The sequence below is a fragment of the Choloepus didactylus genome, chromosome 18 (genome assembly GCF_015220235.1).
Source record: "Choloepus didactylus isolate mChoDid1 chromosome 18, mChoDid1.pri, whole genome shotgun sequence".
In the NCBI taxonomy this organism is placed as follows: domain Eukaryota; kingdom Metazoa; phylum Chordata; class Mammalia; order Pilosa; family Megalonychidae; genus Choloepus; species Choloepus didactylus.
In genome coordinates, this window is record NC_051324.1 from 64,130,980 (window position 1) to 64,157,099 (window position 26,120).

At 40.2% G+C, this 26,120-nt stretch overlaps 1 protein-coding gene across 2 annotated transcripts in view; it reads left to right on the top strand.

Moving 5' to 3' along the window:
- MAP2K6 (mitogen-activated protein kinase kinase 6) overlaps nucleotides 1–18,391 on the top strand; it is a 120,890-nt gene extending 102,499 nt beyond the window's left edge. For both annotated transcript variants that reach the window (XM_037808852.1, XM_037808853.1), the window contains exons 11-12: nucleotides 1,526–1,571; nucleotides 6,668–18,391. In XM_037808852.1, coding sequence (XP_037664780.1) covers nucleotides 1,526–1,571; nucleotides 6,668–6,745 — 124 coding nt within the window. In that variant the 3' untranslated portion in view covers nucleotides 6,746–18,391. The remainder of the gene's footprint in view (nucleotides 1–1,525; nucleotides 1,572–6,667) is intronic.
- The last annotated feature ends 7,729 nt before the right edge of the window (nucleotides 18,392–26,120 follow it).

Consider the following 26,120-nt stretch of genomic DNA (forward strand, 5'->3'; position numbering starts at 1 on the left):
TTATGGAATCTCAGGATATAGGTCCATGCAAAACCGTAAGTGGTGGTTACAAGGTCTCACTCATTTCCCATGTCAATCCAACTTTGACAGTTGATAATTCCTCTGTCTAATCCATTCTTATTTTTATCCTCAGTTGAGATGAAACTTTCTCTCATAGGTTGTCTGGGCACTGAGGTCACTAGGTCCTAGGTGTGCCCTCAGTTCCAGGTTGAAACTTCTCTCCTCACACCTACCTGTACCCTGTCTCCCGTTCCCCGGCTTCCATCCGCAGCATTGCCTGGAATAAACTGGTAGGCTGCTTTCAGTTGTTTTGGTTCAAAACCTTCTTCTTCTCTCTCTCTCTCTTTTGTTTTTCATTTCGTTTTGCTTTAAACCACAGTTTCTCAAAGCGTGGCGACAACTTCACCCTCTTACAGTTCTGTGCCTTTACCCCCTCATTATTCCAGCCTATGTGGGTGGAGCAGAGCTCATGTCACACATACTAGGGCTCATTTACTTAAAATGATCCATTAGCACAAATACCAGCAACCTAATAATTGGTCACATTTTGGTTCCTTCAACCCCAGGCAAAGTTCCTTTCCATTCATCTATGATTTCGTTGACTCCGTGGGCAGAAGAATTTCTAGGATGCCTTGCAAATCATAGTTTTTGGAATCATCCTTTTCTCCATTCTGTAACTGGGAATTCCAATTCCAAACAAGCCGCTTCTTTTATTTTTTCCATTTTGAGGCTGGTGGGTGGATGCAGGGGTGGGTTGAGGATAGGGGTGAGGGGTTGGTGTCTTGCAATTTTATCCCTTTTATATTGCAATTTTATTCCTTTTGGTAGTCAAATGTTATAAAAATGCAGATGGCTGAACAAACAGAAGCCACTTGACAGTAGTGCATTACCTCAAAGAATAACTGCTAAGTCACTGAGCCTGCTTTCTCTTTCATCAGCCAAGACGCTGTAAACAAGTAGCATTGCCTTAGAAGTTATAAACAAGTAGCATTGCCTTAGAAGTTATATGGATTTATTGCTTCTATCTCAGGCATTTTAGGTTAGAAATATATAAAAGCAAATAAATTCAAGGGAACCAGAAGCAAAGGAGAGCCAGGTATTGAAGAGAGTGAAGCCATTACAAATATCTAAGGATAAAAGAAGCAACTGCCAGTTTCTTTTGCCAGTGGGAGTGGAGTAAAAGCTGCTTTGAAGGAAAGTAGATACGTATTTTGAAATACAGGGCTGTAGATCAGAAAAGTTAGTTGGTATCTCATTGGTAAAGAATCAAAAGGAAAGAAATATCACACACACACACACACATGCACTCACTCACACATCTCTTTTTCCCATTGAAGCACACCCAGATTTGATTTTAAACAAAATTTATAAGTGTAACAGAAGAGGAAAGTCAAGATGGGATGCCTATGTTTTCAATACATTTTTAAAGCTGGGTATGTTTAGCCTTCTACAGGTTCTGAAATCTTAGTTTAGTGAAAATACAGATGGATTCTAGATTTTAACGATTGATTTTTTTTTCTTTAAGCTTGAAGAAGAATTCCAAAGAACGGCCAACATATCCTGAGCTAATGGTAAGTAAGTATTATTAGCGGTATAAACAAGTCCAAACCAAAAGCTAGTGAAGGTAAAGTGACTAAGACCTAAATTATAATCAAACATCTATATTGGAAGAGCTCATTCATTGAGATATCAGTGACAGGAATTGAACTCAAAAAGGAAGGGTTGAGAGTCCTACATTAACCTTATATTCTTCCTTAGTGTAACCTGGGACAAGTCACTGTTCTTGGGAGTTTTTTCCAGGCTGATAAACCTAATATGTGGTATAGATCAAATTATGTCTAGAAAATGCTTTATATTTTCAAATTTTAAAGATGCTAGAAGTCACAATTTACTAATACAAAATGAAAGAGTGCATAGTTTAAGAGAATTTAATAATGAGAGAAACTCAAGTGCGATATACTGATTAATTTTTGATGAAATGTATAGGATTAATGAATGAACACTTTTGGTGATATTTCTACTTTCTTTTTGGAAAGAATCACTTTGCTTTCTCCTTGAAGTTTTCTCTTTAGGGGAAAAAAAGTAAGACAAAGGTTTCTTATTCATATAAATCATAATACCTCACACTTTATCATTTGTACTATCTATAAAAATAAGTGAAAATAAGGTCTCAGAGTTGTTTAAAGGTTTTTCTTAGACTATGATAACTACAATTCTAAGTACAAACAATTCTTTAGTACAGAGTACACAGACCTAAACTTGGCAATGCTTTGCTGTCTGTAAGTCTATGCTGAATATGGGAGAAACACATTTTGGGGCAGGGGAGATAAAATTCAGACTATTTACTAATTAAGTTAGCCCCTCCCTAGATTTGTCTCAATTAGCGAGGTTTTACTTTTCGCAGGGGAAGAAAGAGTTATGTTCATGCACAATTTCAAAAAAAGGTAAGAGCAAACATTGACGCTGTTCCTTACTGGAGCAGTTATTCTGCGGGCATTAAATGCTTGTCCCCATCCCTTTCCACCCACAAACGATGCTCAGTCTTCAAGACGAACCCTGGGCAGGTGACAGAAGTATGGGTTTCTGGTATCTTTTAATGAATGGAGAGGTAAGGTGGCTCAGATGTGGAAAACACACAGATTGGGGATGTCAAGCCATGGAGTGTTCTAGAAGCTGATCAGGAAGGTGGGTGGTCGTCACTGCCAGTTGGGGGATTTTCAGTTCTGTTCGTTAAACTTCAAGTCTGAATAGTCCTCTGAATTGGATGACTTTAACAGAACTCTGGGAAGTCTGAGAAGACACAAGACCTGCTCCTTGGGCTTTCATTGTCCTTTTAAAAAGACAACCCCAATGGACTCAGTACTCCACCAGCTTCATCAGCTAAGACCTACAATTGAAGGGAAAGAGATGGGTAACACTGAAAAAAAATCTTAGCTTACTATACATATCTGGATTGAGTATTTCCTCTCTGATTAATATTATTTTAATAAAATCACTGTAGCCATGCAGTAACAATGTGAATAATTTCATATTGTTTTCAAAATTGCACAAAACCAAGAAAGATTTCTCTTATAAAGGGAAAGTTATATATCTCATACATCTTTTCATTTTTAAAACACATAGAAAACAAAGAATTATTGGTGTGATATCAAGTTTCTAAATATGGAATTTTTATGTTATAACTAGGAAAGCACCTTACATTTTGGCTCTCACATGGGAACAATCTAATCAAAACTTATTAGCTTGATTATTTTTCCATTATTCAGTGTCTCTGTTTTCTTAAATAACTAGTCAGAGGCCTTTTCAAGCCTGGCTACTCTTTTTTTGTTCTGTACTCTGGAGGTTTCTAAACTTAATTTCACATAAAGTGCAACAAAGAATGATTCCTGGGGGACTGTATGGAGCCTGTCATCCTATTTTAAAGCCACCTTGTTTGGCACTAATTTCAGATAAAATTTCTATATACTTCTGGCTATTTAAAATGCAGAACATTTTTTTCTTCCAAGTGGCTTCTTATCAGAACCTTCATTGAAACACACTTAAGAAGAAGATTCTGAGCTCTAGCTTAATATTCATTGGCAGCTGTGTTCACTTGTATCAGGTTTGCATATTGAATTCTACCTTTCCAAAATCTTCTAACACTGGGGTTTTGTGACTGACACATTAACGTTATAAGCTTGTGTGGGTCCTCTCCCCCTTCTTCTTATGGGATTAGGCTCTGTGGTACTGGAAATGGACTTTCCTTTTAAGACCATGACTGTTCTCTGCTTTCCTGTGGAACTGAGGTTTTTAAATGGAAAATCTGAGTCCAGACTCCCTGTGCTTAGCATTGGGAAAAACAGATGCAGTGAGGCTATTATTGTTTAGATTTCAGGGGATGGTGGGGAGGTAGGGAGAAAAAATCCATTTTCCAGGTAAAAGTATAATTAAACCCAACCCAGATGTTTACGTCTTATTGAAATCCTGAATGTTTTTCTCCCTAAGTTGGATCGAGGTGTTTATACCCTTTCAGATCATCCCACTTACCTATTCCTCAAACTTCCATTGGGGGATTTGGCTCAGTTAGTTTTGTTCTTCTAGAGCAAGGGTCAGCCAACTTTTTCTGTAAAGGACCAGATAGGAAATAATTTAGGCTTTGTGGGCCAGATAGTTGCTGTCACAACCACTCAACTCTGCTGTTGTAGCATGAAAGCAGCCATATTCAATACAGAAACAAATCAGTGTATTTTAATAAAACTTAATTTCAAAAACAGGTGGTAGGCTGGATTTGGCCCCTGGACCATAGTTGGCTGACCTCATCCTAGATGACAACCTTCAGAAGTGATAAATAGGTGATTCAAATGGTTGCTCAGTGAGGCGATCATGTTCTCCAAATAGGCTGGGACGTTCTAAATTGAATTGCAGTGTTGCACAAGGATGCTTGAACCCATAGTAAAATGGAGCTTTGAGGGATGAGGTATTTTGCATGGGATATGAGACCATTGGTGATTGATTGTAGCTTGCCCCTCTTGCCCCTGGCAGGATGTTCAGGGTCCTTCATGTTTTCTCCACGCACAACAGTGAACCTGAAAGGTGGTGATGTCCCCCCTTCTTGTACCTGGCTCCTCATTTGAACTACCTAGGCTGGGACTATGGTCTGGGGATTCTTCCGTGGTACCTCCTTTGCCCTTGTCCTGGTCACTGTCCTTGCTATTCTTGGTTCACTGCTTATAGAAGGGACTTGGTTCCCTCCCAACCTTTTACAGCCTCAAAACCCACACAAGAAGGCGAGTCACACTTTCCATTTTCACATGCCTGTCTGCTTTCCCCTTCCTTTTGCCCTTCTGGTTCTCACTGCATTTTTCCTGCCTGGAAATAAACTGAAACTTGCCCAGGGATTGTTTATTTTTTATTTTTAAATAAAGACTTCAGGTCAGGTTATTGAAGTCATTCACAGGCTCAGGCTACAGCCGTGAGCTATTAGCCACCAGCAGAACAAGAGCAAGGTGGGACTGCAGGCTTTGGAAATGGTCACCAAAACAATCAGAGGCTCAGCATGTCCTGTTTTGATAGCAAAAAGCTTTTAAGCATGTTAAAAGATCTCTAAATGTCAAGAGGATGTGGGAAGGCTAATAAGCGTGATGATAAAGCTCTTGGTAAGTGTGCTGTGTTAAGTGGTTAGTAAGCAAAAGCAGTGCTGTTACTGAGTCACCCGGGAACTCAGGATGGAGGACCCTGCATCTCAAACTTCACTTAGTAGAGTGGATGTGAGAGGCTCTGAGCCAGCGTCCAACCTGTATCCTCCAAAAGGCCGAGACAGAAAAGCTCTTTCCCATTTTCTGAGTCACAGTGCTTCACAGTGACCACCTACCTTCCTTTTGGGTTTTCAGTCCTTGCTCCTTTCCCATTACATTGATTCCATTGCTTTCTTAAACTTCCATGGGTGGGCATTTGGTTCCCTGCAGTGCTGACTCATCCAGCCCTCTGCTGTCAGGTTCCAAACAAATATAATTAGAAAACCTACAGCTAGGCAACAGGAAGGTTGTATACTAAAACCCCCAGTGTCAGGGGAAACAGGGTGAGTCATCGACATGTCTGCAGGCAGAAATGCTCATTTTTAGCCGTGCAACTGGTCATTGAAAATAGTACCACCAGACAAGCCGGGAGGTGGGTGTGGTGGGAGGGGGTGGGAAGCCCGTGTGCTGGGTTCCACCTGAAGGAACTGTCCTTTCTGGTTCCTTCGGTTGGTTCTATTTCCTCTGTAAGAACTGTGGGTCATGAGCTAATGCAACTCCTTTATTTAATTACAGGTCTAAAGTTCCATGCAACAGTCAGGCACTTACTGTAACAAAATTGAGCAATCTAGGGAGGACTGTCTTTGTGCAGAGAAAACAGCTTCGTTTCTTTCAGAATCATTTTCGAGCATGTGGCCTCTCGAATTGTGTTGAGACTGTTCCTCCCGCAAAGAGCTAGACTTGAAATTTTTTTAGAGTTTACTTACTCTGAGCTGGGTGGATAGGGTCATTTTTTTTCCCTTTTCAATGTTTAATCTCTGAGCTGAACGTTCTCTACATATACCTAGAGTTTGGCAAGTCTACATTGTTTTCCAGATGGATCCACTCTTCATCAAGAGAGTCCTAATATCACTCATGGGTGTAGATGTGGTGGAGAAAATGACTTTGTTACCTGTGTCCATTCAAGCAAGCTTTCCAATGTCAAGGGCAAAAACTGCCTTGCACGTTTCATGTTCCACAAAATTGGTTTCTCTTGGTACCCTTCTGAGAAATGAAAGTGCATAAATCTGTGAAATTTCTAATTATTTTCCTGTTGTACCAGTCTAAAATTATTTTGTGAGGACAGAGCTATTTGCCAAAGCTTTGGAAGTCTTTGTTAGTCCTTGTATTTTATCATAGATGGGATTTATGTAGCCTATTTACGTTTCTTTAAAAGCAACAGATTGTCTCTAGTGGTAACAGAGAGCTATCGAAATGGGAGGCATGGTAACTGAGAGATATCTTTCAAGTGTTTGCATCACTAGATGTGTGCTTGAATTAAAAAAGGGTAGGAGGAGTCTGGCTTTGCCCTGATGGAGGTATTTAATTTGTTTAATCAAATAGTCTTTATTTGCTGACCTCATACATTTTCAGCGACAAATGTTAATACCATGTATGTTTCATTTCTTTTCCAGCAACATCCATTTTTCACCCTACACGAATCCAAAGCAACAGATGTGGCATCTTTTGTAAAACTGATTCTTGGAGACTAAAAAAAACACAATGGACTCAAATTGATAGACCCTCCTGTGGAATGGTGGGTTGATGGGGTGAAGTGAGTTCACTAAAGCGCCAATAGAAGCTCATCATTGAGATAATTAAACCCTGCCTCATCGAAGGTTTTTTCCCTCCCATTTCCTTTTTGTTTCCCCACAAAGGGGGTCTTGGAATCTATAGTATAGAATGAACTGTCTAGATGGATGAAATATGATAAAGGCTTAGGACTTAAAAAGGTGATTAAATATTTAATGATGTGTCATATGAGTCCTTAAGCTTCTGAGACTTCTCTTGTTCTTTGCAAAATGAATGCATTGGCCTGGAAAAAGGTGCTACAGTAGTGATGAAATTGTAAGTAGATTTGTAGTTTGTCCCACTTTTTATTTTAATATTTATGTTTTAAGCGCTTGGTTAAAAAGATTCCATTTTATGCAAGGAGGATGATACAAAAGAGAAGTTTGGGTTGGCAATATTTATAGGGCTTTTATTTTTTTAAGTTCAGTCTTGCCTGTGGTTCAGGAGGAATTATTTAATATGCATCTTTAAGAGTATTATAAAAATATCAATAAGGAGCTCTTCTCGTGAAATGTCTGTTCCAGCTGTCGTGGTTGCTGCCACCTTCCAAACTTCTGCTCAGTCCTGGGTAATCACCACATGTTTTATGTGAAGTGGCAAAGTATCCCAGTCACACTCTTTTTTTCTAACTTTGCAAAACATGAAAACCACTTTGTCCCAGCTCAGAGTCACACATTCGATTCTCTTGGCGTCTGTGGTATCATATTAATGGATTGTGATTTGTGAATGTGATTTTATAACTGTCTCTCTATCTACCCATCTGTGTGTATGTGTGTGTGTGATAAATCACAAGTCTGGCCAAGTGGCGTCTGTGACCATCTGTATTTAGTAAGGAGGATATTTATCAGTGTCTTGCGGGGAAATATGTTGTCAAACCATGCAGAGAATCGGTGCCTTCTTCTGCTTTTGTTCCTCCTACAATATATAAGCCCCAAGGAAAGCTTTGTAGTTAATGTACTGTTTGCTTCGTTTTATGCTCTTGTTCAATGAAGGGGCCTTAGGATTAATGGAAGGGCTGCAAAGAAGACGACTAAAAACAGATAGTTTCTTTGACAAGTTTTAGAAACAAAAAGGAGAGGGTTGAATTCATTTCTAGGCATAGACTTCCAAATTTCTATAGGCCACCTCCTTCTTCAGCATAATGCAGTAGCTAGCTCCACTGTAAGAGCAGGTTGACTTAGCAACAAAAGTTCTTTCCCATGTCTAAATACACCCACAGCTTCTCTGATTTGGGCCTGTAGGTTCCTAGTCTAGGATCAAGGAGTAAAGTGATCCATAGGGAAACTATTGATCTATAATCACCAAGGAACCACTGTTTTTGGACATCGTGCTTATACAAGGCTACTCTTGAAGTACAAAGAGAGAGGATTTTTATTTAAAAAAATAATAATAGAGAAAAGAACACACTCTCTTTCTTTGGGTTTACGATTTGGAGAGGATCGTTCCCTTGAATCCTTCTCTCCTTCTCCTTTTAAATTTTGAAGTGCAGACCTATTTTTATCTCCCTTTCTTCTCCTCTTCGATGTTGGCCTTTAGCTCAGGGTGGCCCCCCGGAGCCAGTGTTGCACTTCTTCACATCCAGTTCCAAGAGATACTTGTTTGATTCAACATCAGCTTCATCCATTCTGAAGCTACCGCTGTCCTCGTTTATCCTGCTAGGAAAGGGGTAGTCTCCCAGTGATTATGGCCATTCTCTCTTTCACCCACTTTCCTAAATCTGGAAGCTTCTCCCTGTGAGACTATGGGGGAAGAAAATCACAGCTCTATTCCTTGTTCTACTTACCCATCTTACCAAAAACATAAAGTGGTAGGGGAAAAAGTCCGGAGTCATTCATGATGGCTGTAGGTGAACTATGAAAAGTGAAATCGTCTTTCCAGTCTGGATCAGATGCTGCTTGTTGCCCAGTGTGGTTTCTACTTCAAAACCTTCTTAACAAGGTGTGTGTTTCTCATGTTCGCCTCTCTGATCTGTGAGAGCCCAAGGCCTGACCTTACAAAACAATCATAGGTTCATCAGGGTGGAGGAGGAGCTAGTCTGTAAACCTTGCTGCACGTTGGAATCCCCTGGGATGTGGGGTACACTCTCTGGCCCCCCGAGATTTGGATTTAATTGGTCCAGGGTGGGGCCCAGGCATTGGCATTTTTTAGAAGCTCCTCATGTGACTGCTGTGCGGCAGTGTGGGAAACTCTGGTCTAAAACCTCCTAAAGAGGTTTTAGAATTGACTTAAAATGACTTTCCCTTGAACATACATAGTATAGTAAGAATCCTACTTCTTTCCTTATCCTCTCTAAGGGGACATCTTTGCCACTATCAGGGAAGATATGTTCCCAGGACAGTGATTTGAAATTTGAAATGCCAATTCCCTGTAGAAGCAATATTCTGCATGGTGATTAGGTATCTCAGGTTTTAAAGTAGACCAGGTCGATAAAATTACTAGTCCAAATTTTAGAACATGGTTTTTTTCTTTGCAGATCTCTACTGCATATTCTAACCAACCAACTTGAAAATAAATATCTGAGATATGTAAACTAGATATAAGTTGGGACTCTCCTGTACATATAGACAGATATGTATATATAGAGAAATAGATGGCCATATCCAGGGGTGATACTCCAAACATTTAATGCTCTACCAGCATGGACCATCTGAATATCAGCCCTATTTATATCTATCGGTTTATTGCAAACCAATATATCTCTACAAAAGAGATCATGCTCTTTTTCCAAATGTATTTGATTTGGTATCATCTAATTGTGTCTGTATTATAAATCATCTTTATATTTGTAAAAATGTCTGTATGGTTGATTTAAGAGGTGTGCCAAAAAAGTGATGTGGATGATTTTTAAAACAATTACCATGTATGTGTATGTATCAATCAATAGTGTCCTTCCAAGTAGCCATCTTGAGAGATTATATATTTATATAAATAATGCTACTAAAATACTTTTGCCACTTCTCTTTCAGAAAAGCCTTCAGAGTCCGTCCCCTCCTCCATTCATGTACCATGTAGCATCATCATTTTAGAGTTACTCCTCAGTTTAGTTTAATTTTGTTTTTATCAGAAACACCCTACCAGGTGTTTTCCTGTTCAGTTGACTCACCTTGTTTATCAGACTCCGCACTAAGTTGTGTTTGGCAGTACAGAGAAGTTAAATCTGCCCTCAGAAGTTAAATTTGCCACCATGGAAGCTTTGTAAAACATCATTTTATGGGCTCTGAAGATCATTTCAAATGAAGATTTCCCCCAAAAGTTGTGTTTGTGTGTGTGTGTGTGTGTGTGTTTAAGCAAAGTCCACCTTGCTGGAATAGGTGTGGAGTCTCCCAAAATGGTGACCTTAAAGGTGTAAGAATTCACACAGATGTATATATTTGTTCACAGAATACCAACCAGATAGTCCCAAATGTCACACACGGCCTTCTGTTTGCCATGCTTAAAGTCAATGAGGCAGAGGAACCGACTGTGATTTTAAAGACTATATTTAATTCACACTGATACATACTCGGAACAATTATGTTAAGTAAGCAGCTTCTTTCTTGGTGAAACCATTCTGAAATCAAAATGCATATGTGTGAGTATAGCTCAAAATTATGTGTAGTCTATGGTACTTGCATATTCTTTGAGCCTAAGAAAAAAATCTTACGTGTCATAGATTCCCTAAGTTTCTCCGTTCATGCTATTAGTGGTCTTTAGTAATTTTTTCATGGTGCCCCTCAGCCAATTCTGTTGATCAAGTAGTTAGGCCCAAACAACTTAATTGTAGTAGTTTACACAATGTCCAATATATGTTGCTGTGTTTCCATTGAAAGGTAAAGAACCCATGAGTTTGTTGCGGCACCCCAGGTTGCCTTGGCACACAGTTTGGAAATCATTAATATATGTTATCCTGATGTTTGTGCTGCTTACAGTTGGTGACCCTCAAGATGGCATTCTTGGTAACTCAACTGTCCATATCACTTCATTCTTTAGTTTCTTTGTTGTTACTATTTATCGCCTGTCTCTTGCTGATGAGCTTTTTAATTGAGGTCCTACCCTCCTCGGCTGCTGGTCTGTTCTGCGTTGACAGATGTTTTAATCTGGAGGTTGGACCAGCTCATGGATCCCAGCACACAGACTAAAGGGGCTCCTGGTTTCCTCAAATGCACTCGTTTTAGTATCTTTGGCATAGAATTACAGAGGAGGCAGAGAGGGGCTAATAGTTTTCTATTTTAACACTAAAAATGTCTTTGTTGACCAAGAGGCTTCGTTAGCTCTGCTCAGAGAAACGATTCCATTTCTCAGACAAGTTGAAGGTGTCTTACAAAATACTTTATCTTTAGCATGAAAGGGCAAAGGATGCATAGTTCCTAATTTTCCACTCAGATCCTTTTGTGACTGTGCAGCTCCCTTTGCTGCTGAAGGTAAAATACATAAATTCATAGAACTGATCAGAACCCGTGGTAGCTAGTGATTTTGCCTTCTCAACATCCATGATCTATGATTTTAAGGGGGATTTGCTGGCTTAAAGGTGTTTTCCACTTTATCAAATTAGCAAGTGAAATGTATTACAATAAATGTCACTTTCAAAAGACTTATTTTTTTTTTTTTTTTACTTTTCAAATGAAGGTGCAGTTTTCAATTGGAACCCTGAAACTTTATGTATTCAGATAAAAAAAAAAAAAATGCCAGAGTAAAATCTGAGAAGAGCAAGCCACTAAATCTGATAAAATATATAAAGGGTACTTTAATCTAGTTGGTCATGTTTCTCTTGTCTTGTCTAGGGATATGTTTGTGTATGTGTGTATGTGTGTGTGTGTGTATGCACAAGCATGTTTTAGCCCTACTAAATGAGCTGGCAGCTAACAATGCTTTTTGAGTTTTAATTGGGATGCTCAGGATCCCTACGGAAATCTAAAAAAGCTAGGACGTATTCCCTAGCAAAATGTACATTGACATGGAACATGTAATTTTGGAAACGTTTTTTTTTGTTAAGGTGAGGGTGTCCAGTTTATAGACTCTGTAGGTTCAATAACCTCTACTTTGTAGACTGTGGACTGTGATATCCTAGACCAGGAGTTGGCACACTTTTCCTGTAAATGGGCAGAGTAAATATTTTTGGCACTGTTGTCCATATTGTCTCTGTTACAACTCAGTTCTGCTGTTATAGTGTGAAAGCGTCCATAAGTAATATGGAAGTGAATGGGCATGGTGGCTGTGTTCCAATAAAACTTTATTTACAAAATCAGGAAATGGGCTGGATTTGGTCCACAGGCCATAGTTTGCCAACTCCTGTCCTAGACTGTCAAATATAAAACTCCATTGGATTAACTATGTCCGTAGAATTCTTCCATTTAGTGAAAATTAGCTCAGCTTCTACTGAGGCAGATTAGGAAGACAGATACAGGAAAATGAATTCAGAGAGGATGGGCACTCTTCAGTCTGGTGAAAGTTGTCCCCCTAATTCTTCAGGTTAAGTTGTAACTGCTCTGGAAGCCAATGGAACAGTTTGCTTCTGACTGGACTGAATATATATCTTTTCCGTTTCTGTGCAATAACCAACATCGCATTTCATCTTGGAAATAAAAGGCACCCTTCTCTTAGACGTTAACTAGTTAATTGTATCTTCGGCTCGTATCTTCTTTGTATTTCCTTTTTCTCCTGGGGTGACTCCCAGGCAAGAGGAATTGGAAGCTCAGACACCAATCTTTTAGTAGTCATTTGTTTTCTTTTCCCTGGACTTGTATCAAGTATTTGGGAACTTGTGAGGCCAAACTTACCTCAGAAGGAGAAGGCAGATAGCATCCCCTTCATCCGTTTGGTCATCTTTTAAAAAAGTCAGAAAAAGTAATTTGGGACCAAAGTACTTCCTCTGGGTAGATTTGGTTCACCAAGCTCCCCCCATCACAGCTGCCCCTTAAGCATTTGTCTCTGGACGTGGGGGAGGAGGTGTGCACAGGCCACTTTACCTCAGGCCTCTTTTAAGCCTCATTAAATTTCCGTTTCAAAGGGCTGATGCCAAACGCCTTCTTTTTGTTGCAGTTACCTTGGGCTGCTAGTTGTGGTTGAATTTCTGGGCTCAAAAGCCTCTATTGAAAGTCTTGCCTTCTCTGTGGAGTCTGAACAACTGGATAATTTCTTTTGCTTTCTGTCAGCACATGCACCCTCTTTGCTGTACACAATGCCATACAAATAACTGTCTTCCGCAGTTACCTAAGCTTTCTCCTCTTTTTTCCTTCCAGAAAAATAGAACACATCTTAGTTAAGCGATAGTCACTATTTTTTCAGTAACATTTTCCCCTACTACAGCATCAGGAAAACATAAATTACACTTAGAATGACACCTGGAAATCCCTAAAGAGGGCATATTTAAGTATCTGATCTGGCAATTTACCTAAAAGAATGTTTTCTCTTCACCTAGGGAAACAAAACCTGAATACCAGAGCCTCCATAATGAAATTATCCTTCCAGGGAAGCACGTTACCACCAAATAACGTCCCTCACCACCCGTTCCTGGTGTCTGCAAAGAAGATGTGTAATTTTTCTGAGGTTAGAGAGTCACTGTTTACAGCTATGCAAACGTAACTGTTCCAATTACAGTTCTAATGGAGTAGTTTGGAATTACGGCTTAAGCTTGGAGTTATGTTTCCAATTCCTGACCCAAATTCCTTTTTCAAGCAGAATTCTTCAAAAAACCTCTTTTCTGAGGTGAGTTTCTAAGTAGCATTTACAAGTTCCCTGCCTAGTTCCCCTGCTAAGAAATGGGGCCTTTCAGTATCTTGACATCATTTGTACTGTCATTTGAACTTGGATTTCCGGCCCTTTGTTCTTGGGAGTTGTCAGTTAGATTCCAGGAGACTTGCGTCCTTTCTTCCTTACATTTACCAATATGGACAGATTTCTTTGTGGCAGTTAATGTTGATGTGTGTAGGTTTTCCCCAGGTTGCATTCTGCATTTCTGAGATTCAGGATCCCTTTCTGAGAATGAGGCTAAAGCTCTCAGGGCTTGGATATCAGGGTCTGCGAGAGCACAGGCAAGTTCAGGCACTTCCGTGTGACTTAATGCATGAAATAGAACTTTCTAAGTAATCCCTGGAGTTTGTGCTTAGACCAGGCCATCCACAGTCCTTTCTGTTTTCTCTTGTTGTGTTTGCTTGTTACTATTCCTCCATCAGCACAGTGACCTGGGCAGACTTAACTCTTGTGGAGAGGAACTCACCTAGCCCTTTTGCTGATCAGATATCAAAATCAACAATTCTGCCTCAGTCTGCCTAAATGAACTCTCTCGTTCCCCATTCTTGGAAGTGTAAGGGGCGTCTAAGGGCACTTCTACAAAACTTCTCTTCAGAAAGTAAGAACTCTTTGCCCTTTAAACAAGAGCAGTTAGGTCGTGTATCTGTTCCCCTTAGGTAACACTGTACTGTGGCCAGAAGGTAGCTGTTAGCGTCACGTGATCACTACAGACATTTATATTTGAATCTGCGTGCTTTTTAAACCAAACAAGTCAGGCCATTGTCATCGGGCCGACCAGTGATATGAAATCGTGCTGCGGGCTGGGAGAAAAGATGAATGCAGAGAACGATGCCAAATTTGTAAACCCCTGGAATAGCAAGCTAATACAAGAAGCTGGCAGACAGGTACCTCCTTTAACTTATTTACAGTATTACTACAGAGTTGATCTCTTAAGGGAAAAATCCATCAAAAAGCCAAAACTGTGTTATTATTTTTCTTTAAAAATACCGAAGATAGAAGAAAATTCAGAGAGGGGTATTACGGTGGATATCAGAAAATTTTCCCTAGTGTTATTGACTCTAAAGACTCATCATTTAAAATGGATCCCACCTAGGAAAAAAGGTAAATAGTTAGAAGGGTGATAAGATAGTTGAGGAAAAGAAAGAAAAACATTAAAAGGCATTTACAACTGATCCGTCTGTACCTTCTGGGTAAAGAAATACAAATTCAAAAACGGGCCCCTTGACCTTGAAGAGAATGGTGGACACCCAGGTGATTATTGGAGGAGCATAATTTTTCCACAATACAAAGAACTGTGATTTTTCTTGGAAATACACTACAGGTCTACACCAGAAGAGCCAGAAGTTACTATTTTAAAATATAACACTCAAAGCCAGTCTGAATTTTCAGTAGCAGCGAATCGTGGGGGAGAAATAGTTGCTTTCTTTTGTTCTCATCTTTTCCAGGTCACCTGTCTGAGTGTCTGTTCAGTAGGTGGGGAGGTAAGAGTTGAGGCTACAGTTGTGCTTTGCAGACAAAGTTCACCAATATGCCTGAGGGTTACTTGTCAGGAATGGAAAGGAATGTTAGTGTGAGGATCAGCCCTTCCCACCCAACCCTCCGTCAACCACTAGTCTTAATGTTTGGCCATGGTTCCCTTCAACTCAAAGTCTCTGTGGCTATTAGAGGCTTGAGAGCTTTGGATGCCGTGACAACACGAGGACCCTAAACACCCCAAGAATCCTGGAAACTTTGTAGCCAACCACATCAGTAAGACCCAGGCTTTTGCTCTATTGACTAGCCTAACAGCTAGGGGAGATGGGAAGTTGAGAAGAGACCCATTTATTTTAATTTTTAAGTGTGAATCATTTGAAAGAAAATGTACCAAATCAGTACATGGTGGGCAAACTATGCAGAGCCTTCAACTGGTTATTTTTTTAAAGTGGTTGGGATTGACCTGATCTTCGTTCACCCGTTTGGTGATGAAGGATGGCAGGGGCTGAGCTCTTGCTGGTTGGTGGAATTTCTTCATTTCTCTGCTTGCAGAGGCAGGAATTTGTTGTGATGTTTGTTGGCTGACCCATAGGAAAAAGTGAAGCTCTTCCAACAGTTTTGACACACAGAAGTGTACTGTCTGACTCAAGCTTCAGAGCTCCCATTGCTGGGTTTTTCACAGGTACAGGTAGGAGGGACTAGTAAAGGGAGAGGACTGATGCTGTTGCTGCAAAACGCAGTGGTGTATCTCTGAGAATTGGGCACACAAAGGAATGCTTCAGCCACGGAATCGTTTCAGGTGTCTTCTGTCCACACATAAAGAGGCTATGGTGAATTCCAGCAGTTGGATGTTTGCTGTTAAACCAAATTTAACAGCTGGGGCTTCACAACACTCATTTTAGAACACTGTGTCAAATTATGTTCAGCAACATTTTGTGGTGTTCTTGGCTAATCTCTGGGTAAAAGTCATCTGAGGAGGTTCCATTAAGATGTGGACAGTGTCTCTCTTTCATCACACCTGTGTTGGATTTATTCTTTAGTCTCAATTTTCTGAGCGGAGTGATTTTCTATATGAACTGAAATGATGTTTTAATAGAATAGTAAGTATTTTTAGAGGAAAAGTGTTTTTTTAATATAAGTAATTTACACAGAGCATATTTCCTACTCTACAGAATCCTCAAATTGGATCACTTAAGACTAAAAGAGATGCTGGGGATCTAGTTTAAATTCTTTATTTAAATACATGCACATTTTTTTCTATATATTTTGTGAAAATCTTGATGAAACTCTAGGTATCACACTTCCATATGGATCTGAACTTTATTTTAGTAAAATAGATGGCTTACCCCAGCTTCCTTTGTGTTTCAGCCTCAGAACTGAAAATGCTGCTTCCATTGATTAATCCTGTCTTTATAAGGAAAAAAACAAACACTTCTTTTCTTAGATTCTGTGAATTTTGTTGAAGACACATTTTACTTGTACATATGATTGATTGTTTTCCTATGTTGAACCTCGAATTTACTTGTAACCATGTTTGTTGTTTTAAAAAAATGCTTTGGGGCAGGTGGCAACGAGCCTGCTCTTTACAGTCCCGAGGTCCTGGGGTGAAGTAACTCCACGTGCTGGCTGGGATCCCGGATTCCTCCTCCCTGCACATGGCATATTCTGAAAAGAGATCAGAGAGGTCTCCTTCTGGACCTGTCTCCAATACTGTTAAGTTTAGCAGGAGACTTTGAAGCCCTGGAGGGTTTGAAATGGGAGGGAGGGTGAGTGCTGTTTCCTGGATTCCCTCCTGGACGTCCTCGTCTTTTCTGCTCCACGTAGCGTGCTGCCGGCTTTCCCTGGCGGAAGCCATCTCTTCAGGAGCTGCTGTATTTTTTCTTTATGAATGAGGCAGGCTGAACGGTAGAGTACGGAATTCATTAGAAGTCCATAAAGGAGGGACCTCGGAAGGAAGTGGGTGGCATGTTTCCATGCATCTGAGGTGAATGTTAAATTAAGTTTGGGTCCTGGGAATGTTGCTTGTCAGCTGCAGAAGGAAAGAAGGAATTGTGGTATATACTGCACTTTCTGTTTTCCTATGTGGAGATGTGTGGAGCAGCTTCCTTAAAGCAAAAGCATGCACCATCACTGTATGGGGAAAGGGAAATTCTGAATATCACATGATAACGCCAATAAAGCCCCAAAGGGTTGTACTTAAAACACCTGTTTAATGGGGAAGCCCACCTTGTTGTCTTTCTCTATTGACTTTAGTGCCCCTCAGGTAATTTCATTTTAGTCTAGCTTTCCTATTCTCCAGGTTGTGTGAGTGTGTGTGTTTGAACTACTGTTTATCATAATTGGTCATGTTATCTCAGAATCCTGAAATTAGGGAGATAGCTTATGTGTGGGACTTACGGCAGATCCAAACACCAAGGTTGATGTAGGTTAAGTTATAATACAGTTTCCAGAAATATACTGGAATGAGGGATAATGTGGCTTTAACGAAGTCATGTTTGTTTTTTAACATTTGGAAAAGCCACCTATCCTGAATCCCTATTCTAGAAAAATTCACCTTTTCATGCAAATGCCATTGATAGGGCCTACTCAGTAGCTTGGGTGATTGGTATCTGTCAATTCATAAACAAGGAATTATAAAACTTGCCAAAGGTGGGGGTAATTTTGCCTTATAACATATTGCTCATTCTGTGGTGAAATTTCCAGTTACAGTATCTTGTAAAAAGTATAACTTTATAATTGCCTTCCTCCTTTCTCTTCTGAAAGCACAGTAAAGGGAGAGCAAGGTTCTTATGTGCTACGAAATGTTTAATATTTCTTTGAACTGTTGTTTTTGACCAAGGAAATGGATGAGATGTTGAACCAAGTGGTAGTTAAAGAGTAGTTACCTCTTGGCTCCCCTCTTGTCACTTCAAAAAGAAAATGAAATTGGGAGATTAAGTCAAACTTGAACTCCTCCACTGATGAGGAGCTTTCACGTTGGTTTCCCATCTCAGGAACTTCTTCAGTTTCACACTGCCGCTGACGAGGAAGGAACGAGCTGCAGACACCATAACTGGTTTGGGGATGTTTGTGAGTGTGTATGTAAAACCTCACATTATGTGTTGTGTTCAATGTTGTGTTAATCTATGAACTGATTCAAACAACAATTTGAAGATAGAGAAGACAGCAAGAATGGGGAAAAAAAATCAAAACAACAATAAAAAAACACCCAACCATCTTTTTTCTGTCAAAGTACTTGCTATGAATTTCATAACTAGACTTGACAGGTAACATTGAGTATTCAGGGGCACCATGTCCTTGAAAGCAACGGTGTGTTGATCTCATGAGAAAATGTACAACCAATAAAAGACATTTTAAAAAGTGCAGTGAGTCTGTCTATGAATTGAACTGTTTACAGAAATCCTTTGTTCCAGGAATGTGCTTTTATGTGTAAAAGCCCTCAAGGTAATAGTTTTGCGTGAACTATTTGTTCGTGCTTCCTTCCCCCGTTCTTCTCCCATGTCTATCACATCACCATTAAAACAGAGCAAAACAAAACAAAACAAAGTATCACTGTCTTGGAGACAAATTAGAAAATCATTTTTATGTGTACTGTACTTCAGACTCAGTATTTTTACAGGCAGCCTAGGTTAGAAGTGAAGGTCAGGATTTCATTACTAAAATCAGATGGCTTGTGTCAGTTCAGATGGATTAAATGAAAAGATTAGGACCAAGATTTTTGGCTTCCATTTGTTCCTGACACTGAACTATTAGGCCATCTAGTTATTCTGAGTTTTTCCTGGTCCTATAAATGCGGTATTATTAGGAATTTGCTTTACATGACCAGGCAGTGCAGCCATCCAGGTATGTCAGTAAAGAAAATGGTAGTACATGTAAATACGGTTGGGTCTGCAGAGTTCTCTGATTTTCCTATTAGCTGAGTGACTAGATCTTATTGATTTGTCCCAAATTAGTTTGGTTTGGAGAATTGCTAGACCTTAATGTTAGCAGTTTGAACTGATCACCAGTTATACCAGGAGGTGCACACTGACCACCATCTTGCTTTCTCCTTTTAAAAAGGTGATGTCTTTGAATTAAAAGCCTCTAGCTAGTACTGCACCCCAGGTTTAAATCATTTCATGGGTTAGACTCCCAAGTGGAATCTACCCTTGCATACCTCACTCAAATGGCTTTCCAGTGACAATGGACTCTATTATACTACATACCCCTGGATTTAATACTAACGTTGTAATCCTTAATCTTGATCCTTAATCTTTCTTAAGTGATAGGCCTTCCTTGGAGTTAGATATTTTAAGTTCCTACAGGGGGTCAAGGTGTGTGGAGGGGGAAGGCATAAACAAACATTAAGATTCTCAAGCATCATATGCTAAGGCTGTCATTTTTCCCACTTCTCCCCAGCTGTGGTAGCCCAGGGGTCGGCACCCACCCCCTCCCTTAGGGAAAAGGGTGGATCCTTGAGCACGAAGCCACCTGCGTGACCAGGACACAGACATTGAAGATCATTACGCCTAATCACAGTTGGTAATCAACTCAGCTAAGGTTTATTTGTAACCAGATCTCCCCAGGCTCTGCTGAAATCAACTTTCACGAGACTCAGCCGAGGCTTCCTTGTAACCAAATCTCACGATGCTCTGCTGAGCTATATAAGGCACTCCTCTTCCTCTTGTTTGCACGGATCGTTGACTTCCTTTCCCAACCCTCTTCCGTCGGGAAAAATCCTCCTGTAAGTCCCTATTAGAATTCATGGGGAACTTTTTGCTTGGTGGTTCTTTGGTCTTGGAGTTGAGTTGGGCCAGAGGATCAGCCAATCTTATTTTCATATATGATAATATCAAATTCTAAGACAGTTTTCTTTTTATGGGTGCAAAGCCTTCTTTCTTTGCACACCTCTCATGTTGACTGACACTAACTTGCCCCATCAGAATGACTTCCTGCTTGCTCAAGGTTTTGTAGGAAACTGCATTAAAGCAGGAAATGGAGAAAGGCAATTGGGTCATCACGTGAGCATCTGGGGTGGTTTCTTGGCAGTCTGGTTTTCTATTGGCATATAGCAAACTGCAGAACTCAGCAGGGCAGTTCCCGTCTGGGGCCTCTCATGTAGCTGCTGTCAGAGGACATCTGGGTCTGGACCTGTTGAGGGCTTCTTCCCTGACAGGTCTGGAGCCTGGGCTGGGATAGCTGGCACAGCAGGGGGCCCATGGAGCGTCATTCTCTCCATGTGGCCTCTCTGTGGTTACCTTGGGCTCCTCATGGCTTTTTGGTCCCAAGATAGTTGGAATTCTCCCATGGCAGTTGGCTTCCCCCAGAATTAGTGCACCAAAAGATCCACGCAGAAGCTGTGGAGAAATCACATAATGTAATTTCCACCGTGAGTACCGGAGGTGTGTTTCATGGCTGGAGCTTCTTTGGAAACTAGCCACCATACTTGATGAGTCCAATACAGTTAAAATAGAAAATTTTAATAAACTTTAAAAACTGATCTCATTCTTCCTTTCCTAAACTGGTGATCAAGACACATTGGACAAAATGTATTAAAATTAATGAATAAACTAGTTTCCATTTGTTTATCATCCACAATTTCTTTAAGGAAGTACCTTGATCAAATAATGTTATCCTGTAGTGGGTAAGTTAGCCATTTCTCCCTTAAAATTTTGATCCATAGTTGGAATTAAAATGACATAGGAGAGAATTAAACATTGACACTGATGACTCACAAAGCTGGTATTTCCCAACTGCCCCAGATGGTCATGGCTCATAAATACTTGCTGAGTAGGTGTCTTTCTCCCAAATGGAAACAGCTTTTTTTTTTTTTTTATTTAAGTATAATAAATTATGAAAAACTAGAAAAATGCATGCAGAAAAAGTATTTGCAGTTTTGGTATAATTATGTGATGCCAACAATTCTGAATTAATTGATCATGTGTTTTGTATATATCCTTCCAAACTTTTTTCTAAAACACACACACACACACAAATCTTAATGGGATTATGCTATTGTTAACCTGTCTTGCTTTCAAAATTGTATCATGGGTACCTTATGTTGATTAATGCCATTTTTAATGGCTACGTAATATACTTTATTTGTATGTTTTTTATACACACACATATATATTTGGTCCCCCACTGGTGAAAATTTTGATTATTTCTCTTTGAGTTCTTTGATAAATACCCCTATTCCTACATCTGTATGCACTTTTCTGATTGTTAGGGGAAGTTTTAAGGAGCTGAAGGACCTCAACCATATTCCCCAGGCCTGAACATCAGCAATAGCTTTATTTACTAGTCTCCACTCTGCCCTCCTTCCATGCTTGTGGTGCCCATCCCTTCTTTAGGACCAGTCTTAAAACGAGACACCAGACGTGTCTGGTAATAAACCAAAATTGGGAATTTTCACTGCTGGGACCTGCTCAGGTGATGGTGTCCCAATGGTTCTAAAGGTATATTCCTTTAGTAAAATGGAGCATAAAGAATATCAGGAATATCCACGGAAGAAGAAATTAGGAGGAGGAAGATGCACAGGGACAGGGATACAAAACCTGTCTTTAAGAAGCAAAAGACTGCATTACACGAAAGCATTTGCAGTTTTGGTATAGTTACACGATGCCAATAATAGGCAAGAACAATTTCCATTTGGCCTAGTGAACGTTCTACCCATTGAAGAGCATACAAGTTTTCATTGATGCTGGAGCTAGAATTTGCAAACAAAACTAATCATCACTTGCCCAGTGGCTATTAGCCCCAGAAAACTCTTCAGATATAGCGCAGTGGTACCAGGTTTGAGAAGCTCTGCACTACCAGGATTTGCCTTCTGTGCCCTTGTTCTTCATGGCTACAGCATCATTGGCATCACCTGGGAGCTTGTTAGAAATGCAGAGGTTTGGGCCCCAGAATTGGAATCTGGACTTCAGCAATATTCCCAGGTGTTTCAAATGCACATTATACTTCGAGAAGCAGTGATCTATTCAACTCATCTGATTTTGAAGGTTCATTTGTCAGGCCTCAAGCTTCATTGCAATTCTTTGGACATTTACCCCATATTACAGATATGAGATGCTTTTGGAAGTGATATCTCTATTGGGTGGAGGGATATAAATGTTAAAGGGTATTTAAATGCATCAGAATTCTGATTATTAAATGCAGTTGTATTTTTTTCATTGTAGGATTATCAAAGAGGAATATTGTAAAGGAAAAAATAATGACCCTTATTCCAGTTGTACATAAAATAATCTTTCATATCCCAAGTAGAATGCTGTTTTAGCAATGCAGAGTATCATATGGGCTTTAGACTGAAGGTCTAGGAGATGATGACTGTGAAGCTTAGACCTAAGAGAAGCTACTTCCACTGTTTCCTAATTAGATGACTTCCTGGTATTATCTGAGCCTTAAAAGTCCTCAACTTGAGTTTCCTTGCACTGCCGGTCTACTCAAAACTTGCTTGGTAAGTGTGGGCTCCTTGTCTCCCAAGGAAGGATGAGAGGCAGCCTGAGAACATGATACTTGCTTAAGAAGTCAGCTCAGAGCAGGCAGTTTTCCTGTGATCCAGAATGACCCCGTAGACTGGGAGGCAAAGGGTTGTTCTTTGAGAACTTGCTAAACCACTTGACCTTTTCAACAGCTGCAGAACTGTTTATGTAGAGCGTGCTATCTATCTATCTTGGCTCCTCCCATTTGGCAGCCAGCAGTCAAGCCAGTGACATCTTGTGCTTTAGAAAACTTCCGAACAATTCACAACTTCTACCATAAAGTGCTAAATTAGTCTCACAAGTCAGATAGTAATCTTTGGATGGACCATTTTATCCTTGAGCTAGTTGGCTTTTGATACTTGTTCAATGGAATCAGATGAGTCACCGATGGAGACAAATGTGAATCCAGACTTGCCAGAGCTCCAACTCCCTAAGCTATAGCTCATAAAGAAGAACACTAGGTTTGTTTCAAATCACTGTCCTAGGGCAAGTGGCAAAGCGTGTTTGCCGATAAAGAACTTGAATTCTGTTCATTTTTTATAATTTAAGTAATTTCTGTAGAAATAAAGGGGATGGTGAGTTTTATCTTAGCTTATCTGGAAATTCGATTTATGTGCAAAAATATCCATGATTCATGATATACCTTTGCAGGGCAACGTGAGTTGAAATATGACTCAATAATCCTACTCAAATGGGTGGCAAATTATTTTTAAAAAGTAAAAGTGGTTGAAAAATAACTGATAGAGCAATGGAGCTTGAGTCAGTACTGAAACCAAGAAAAGAGTTCCAGCTAGCACCACATAGGCTTGTTTGAAATCCTGGCTCCACCACTGTTTTAGTTTGCTATAGCTGCTGAAATGCAATACACCAGAAATGGGCTGGCTTTTAACAATGAGAATTTATTAGTTTTCAAGCTTACAGTTCAGAGGCCATGAAAATGTCCAAATCAAAGGCAACATCAAGAAGATACCTGGATTCCTCTGTCAGATGACAAGGCACAGGGCAGCAGCTGCTGGTCTCTCCCTTCTCCTCCAGGTTTTGCTGCTTCCAGCTTCTGCCTTCGTTGGCTTCCTCTCCACTTCTGTGGCTTTCTCTTTTAGTTTCTGTATCTTTCTCTGTGTTCTGTCTTTATATATCTGTCTCTGAATTTCATCCTCTTACAAAGGACTCTAGTAAGGGGATTAAGACCCACCTGGGACAAGCCTCAACTGAAATAATCTAATCAAAAGGTCCCACCCACAATAGGTTTACACCCATAGGAATGGGTTAGCTTTAAGAACCTGATCTTTTGGGGTCCATAAAGCTTCCAAACTATCACAACCACTTGCTAGCTGCGTGCCCTTGGACACTTATCTTGAACTCTAGGCCACAATTTACTGCTTCTTGACATGCACATAATAATAGGACCTACTGTAGACAGTACTTGGGAGAATTAAATGAAATATTGCATGTAAAGCTCTTAGCCCAGTATCTGGGCACATCGTCAACATTCAATACATTTTTCTTAATGTTATCCTTTGATCAAATCCCTTTTCAATGAGTATAAATAAACAAAAATACATATAAAGGAAAAGTAGCTGAGCAATTTCAAGTACAGAGTTATTTTAGACTATCCAGCTCAGCTCATCACAATTATACTTAGCTTTTATTGGTTGTCTATGAAGGAGAATACACTTGAGCCAGATCTCAACGTCATGAAACAAATGTTCATATTTTCCAGTTTGTATATTAGACTGTAAATGTAGCTCCCCTACTCACACAAGCAATAAAGCCAACATTTTCCTTCTGCAAACCCTGCTTTATGAAATTACAATGGTATCATAGCCACTAATGAAGCATGTTTGCTTGGACTTACTTCTGAATTGGTAAAGCCAATGTATATTTGAAAGAAATCGAATTAGAATCGAAATATGACACATCAGAGAAAAGAGCTGACTCCGTATTTGCTGGATTTCCCTTACAGAGATTAGGCCACAGACAATACATTCTAAGTTAATTGATCATGAGTTTTGTATATATCATTCTATACTGCTGACATATGCTTTAAATACTGAATACATAAAAAGGATTTCAAATAAAAATTCCTTTGAATTTATCAAATTCTTGAAAAATTTTCTATGTGGCTTTGAGGCTTTTAAATACACACACACACACACACACACACACACACACACACACACTCACATATGTACTTTTTTATTCTACTTATTCTCAGAGAAGCTCCAAGCCATATGTTAGTGGAAAGCAAGTAAGCATGTTGTCTTTGAAGCCATCTTGACTTGGGTTTGAATCTCAGGTCTGATGCCTACTAGCTCTGTAGTCTGGATTAGATTTCTTAGCTTTCTCAGCCTCAGTTTTCTACCTAAAGCAAAGAGGAAACAGTAAGAACTCCATGAGGGAATTGTAAGGATGAGAAATAAAGAATCTAGCGCTTGCCTGGTACATGTAGACAGTGCTTCCTTTGCATTTCAGTCAACGCAGTGCCATGCAAAGTGAGAACTGCTTGTAGTAAGTTTTAAACATATGGAAGTTCTACATAATTTTGGTATATTAAAAATGTCAATAAGAAAGCACAACACTCTCTTTAAAAGGAAACATCTGAAACAATAATAGCACTGATGACAGTGTTATTTCATTTAATCCTTACAAAATACCAATGAGGGGTCACTGTCAGTGCCCCCGCCTTACAGCTGGAGAAATGGAGACCCAGAAGTACAGTGACTTGCCCAAGTTCACACAGTTATTAAGTGGAGGGACTAAGTATTTGACTCCCTACAGAAGGGGCTGGTCTGTCCCTTATATCTTTTAGATTTGCATTAAAACAAAGTGTTTTCTAACTTTCTTAACCCCGATAATAAGTTTTCAGTCTTCTAGGTCCTCACTGACACCAACTGAGACATTGCCAAGGAAACCAGTGTTTTAAATGGGGCAATTTGGTCAGTTTGGTAAACTGGGACCTCAGCACCCTGGGTGGCCCAGAGAAGGAACAACAGAGTTGCAGACCAAATCCCGGAAGGGGTCAGGCCTGGCCTGGCCAGTCGAACCACAGAGGCTCCACAAAGGGCAGAATTAGAAGAATCAGCTGGGTGGGCATGTGTGCTCGCAGTGGGCACGGGGCAGATCATCGGGACTTTGGCAAATGGGGCAGGATTTAGGCTGGTGCCATTTTTTTAGAGTGGGGCCGGGCAGAAGAGAGAATTGGGACCTGGTCACAGCTGAGGAAAGGGAGCACACAAAAAGCCTGAGCCTAAGAGGGGAGAACAGCAGGTAGCTCGGGTGCCCTGAACTTGCCTCCATGTGATGGATCTCAGGTCAGGATCAAAGTGAAGGATGGAAACTATGGGGCTGAGGGCAGGTGGTTCCAGCAGGACCACCACGTCTGGGAGCAGGGCTGCGACCCACCTCCCCAGCGGGAGGAGGTGGACTGGAGCCAGAGACCTCAGAGGCCGTGGAGGTATTTATTCTGCTCTCCCAACGGGTAGGTGGGGCCTGGGACTTCAGGTGAAAGGATTGGTGGATTCAACTAAAGAAAAGGGAGATTATCGGGGACTAGAGCCAGAGCCCATAATCTTGGGCCTGAGACATGGCAAACATTCCTATTTCCCAGCTAGAAGACACAGTTGATCCCCCA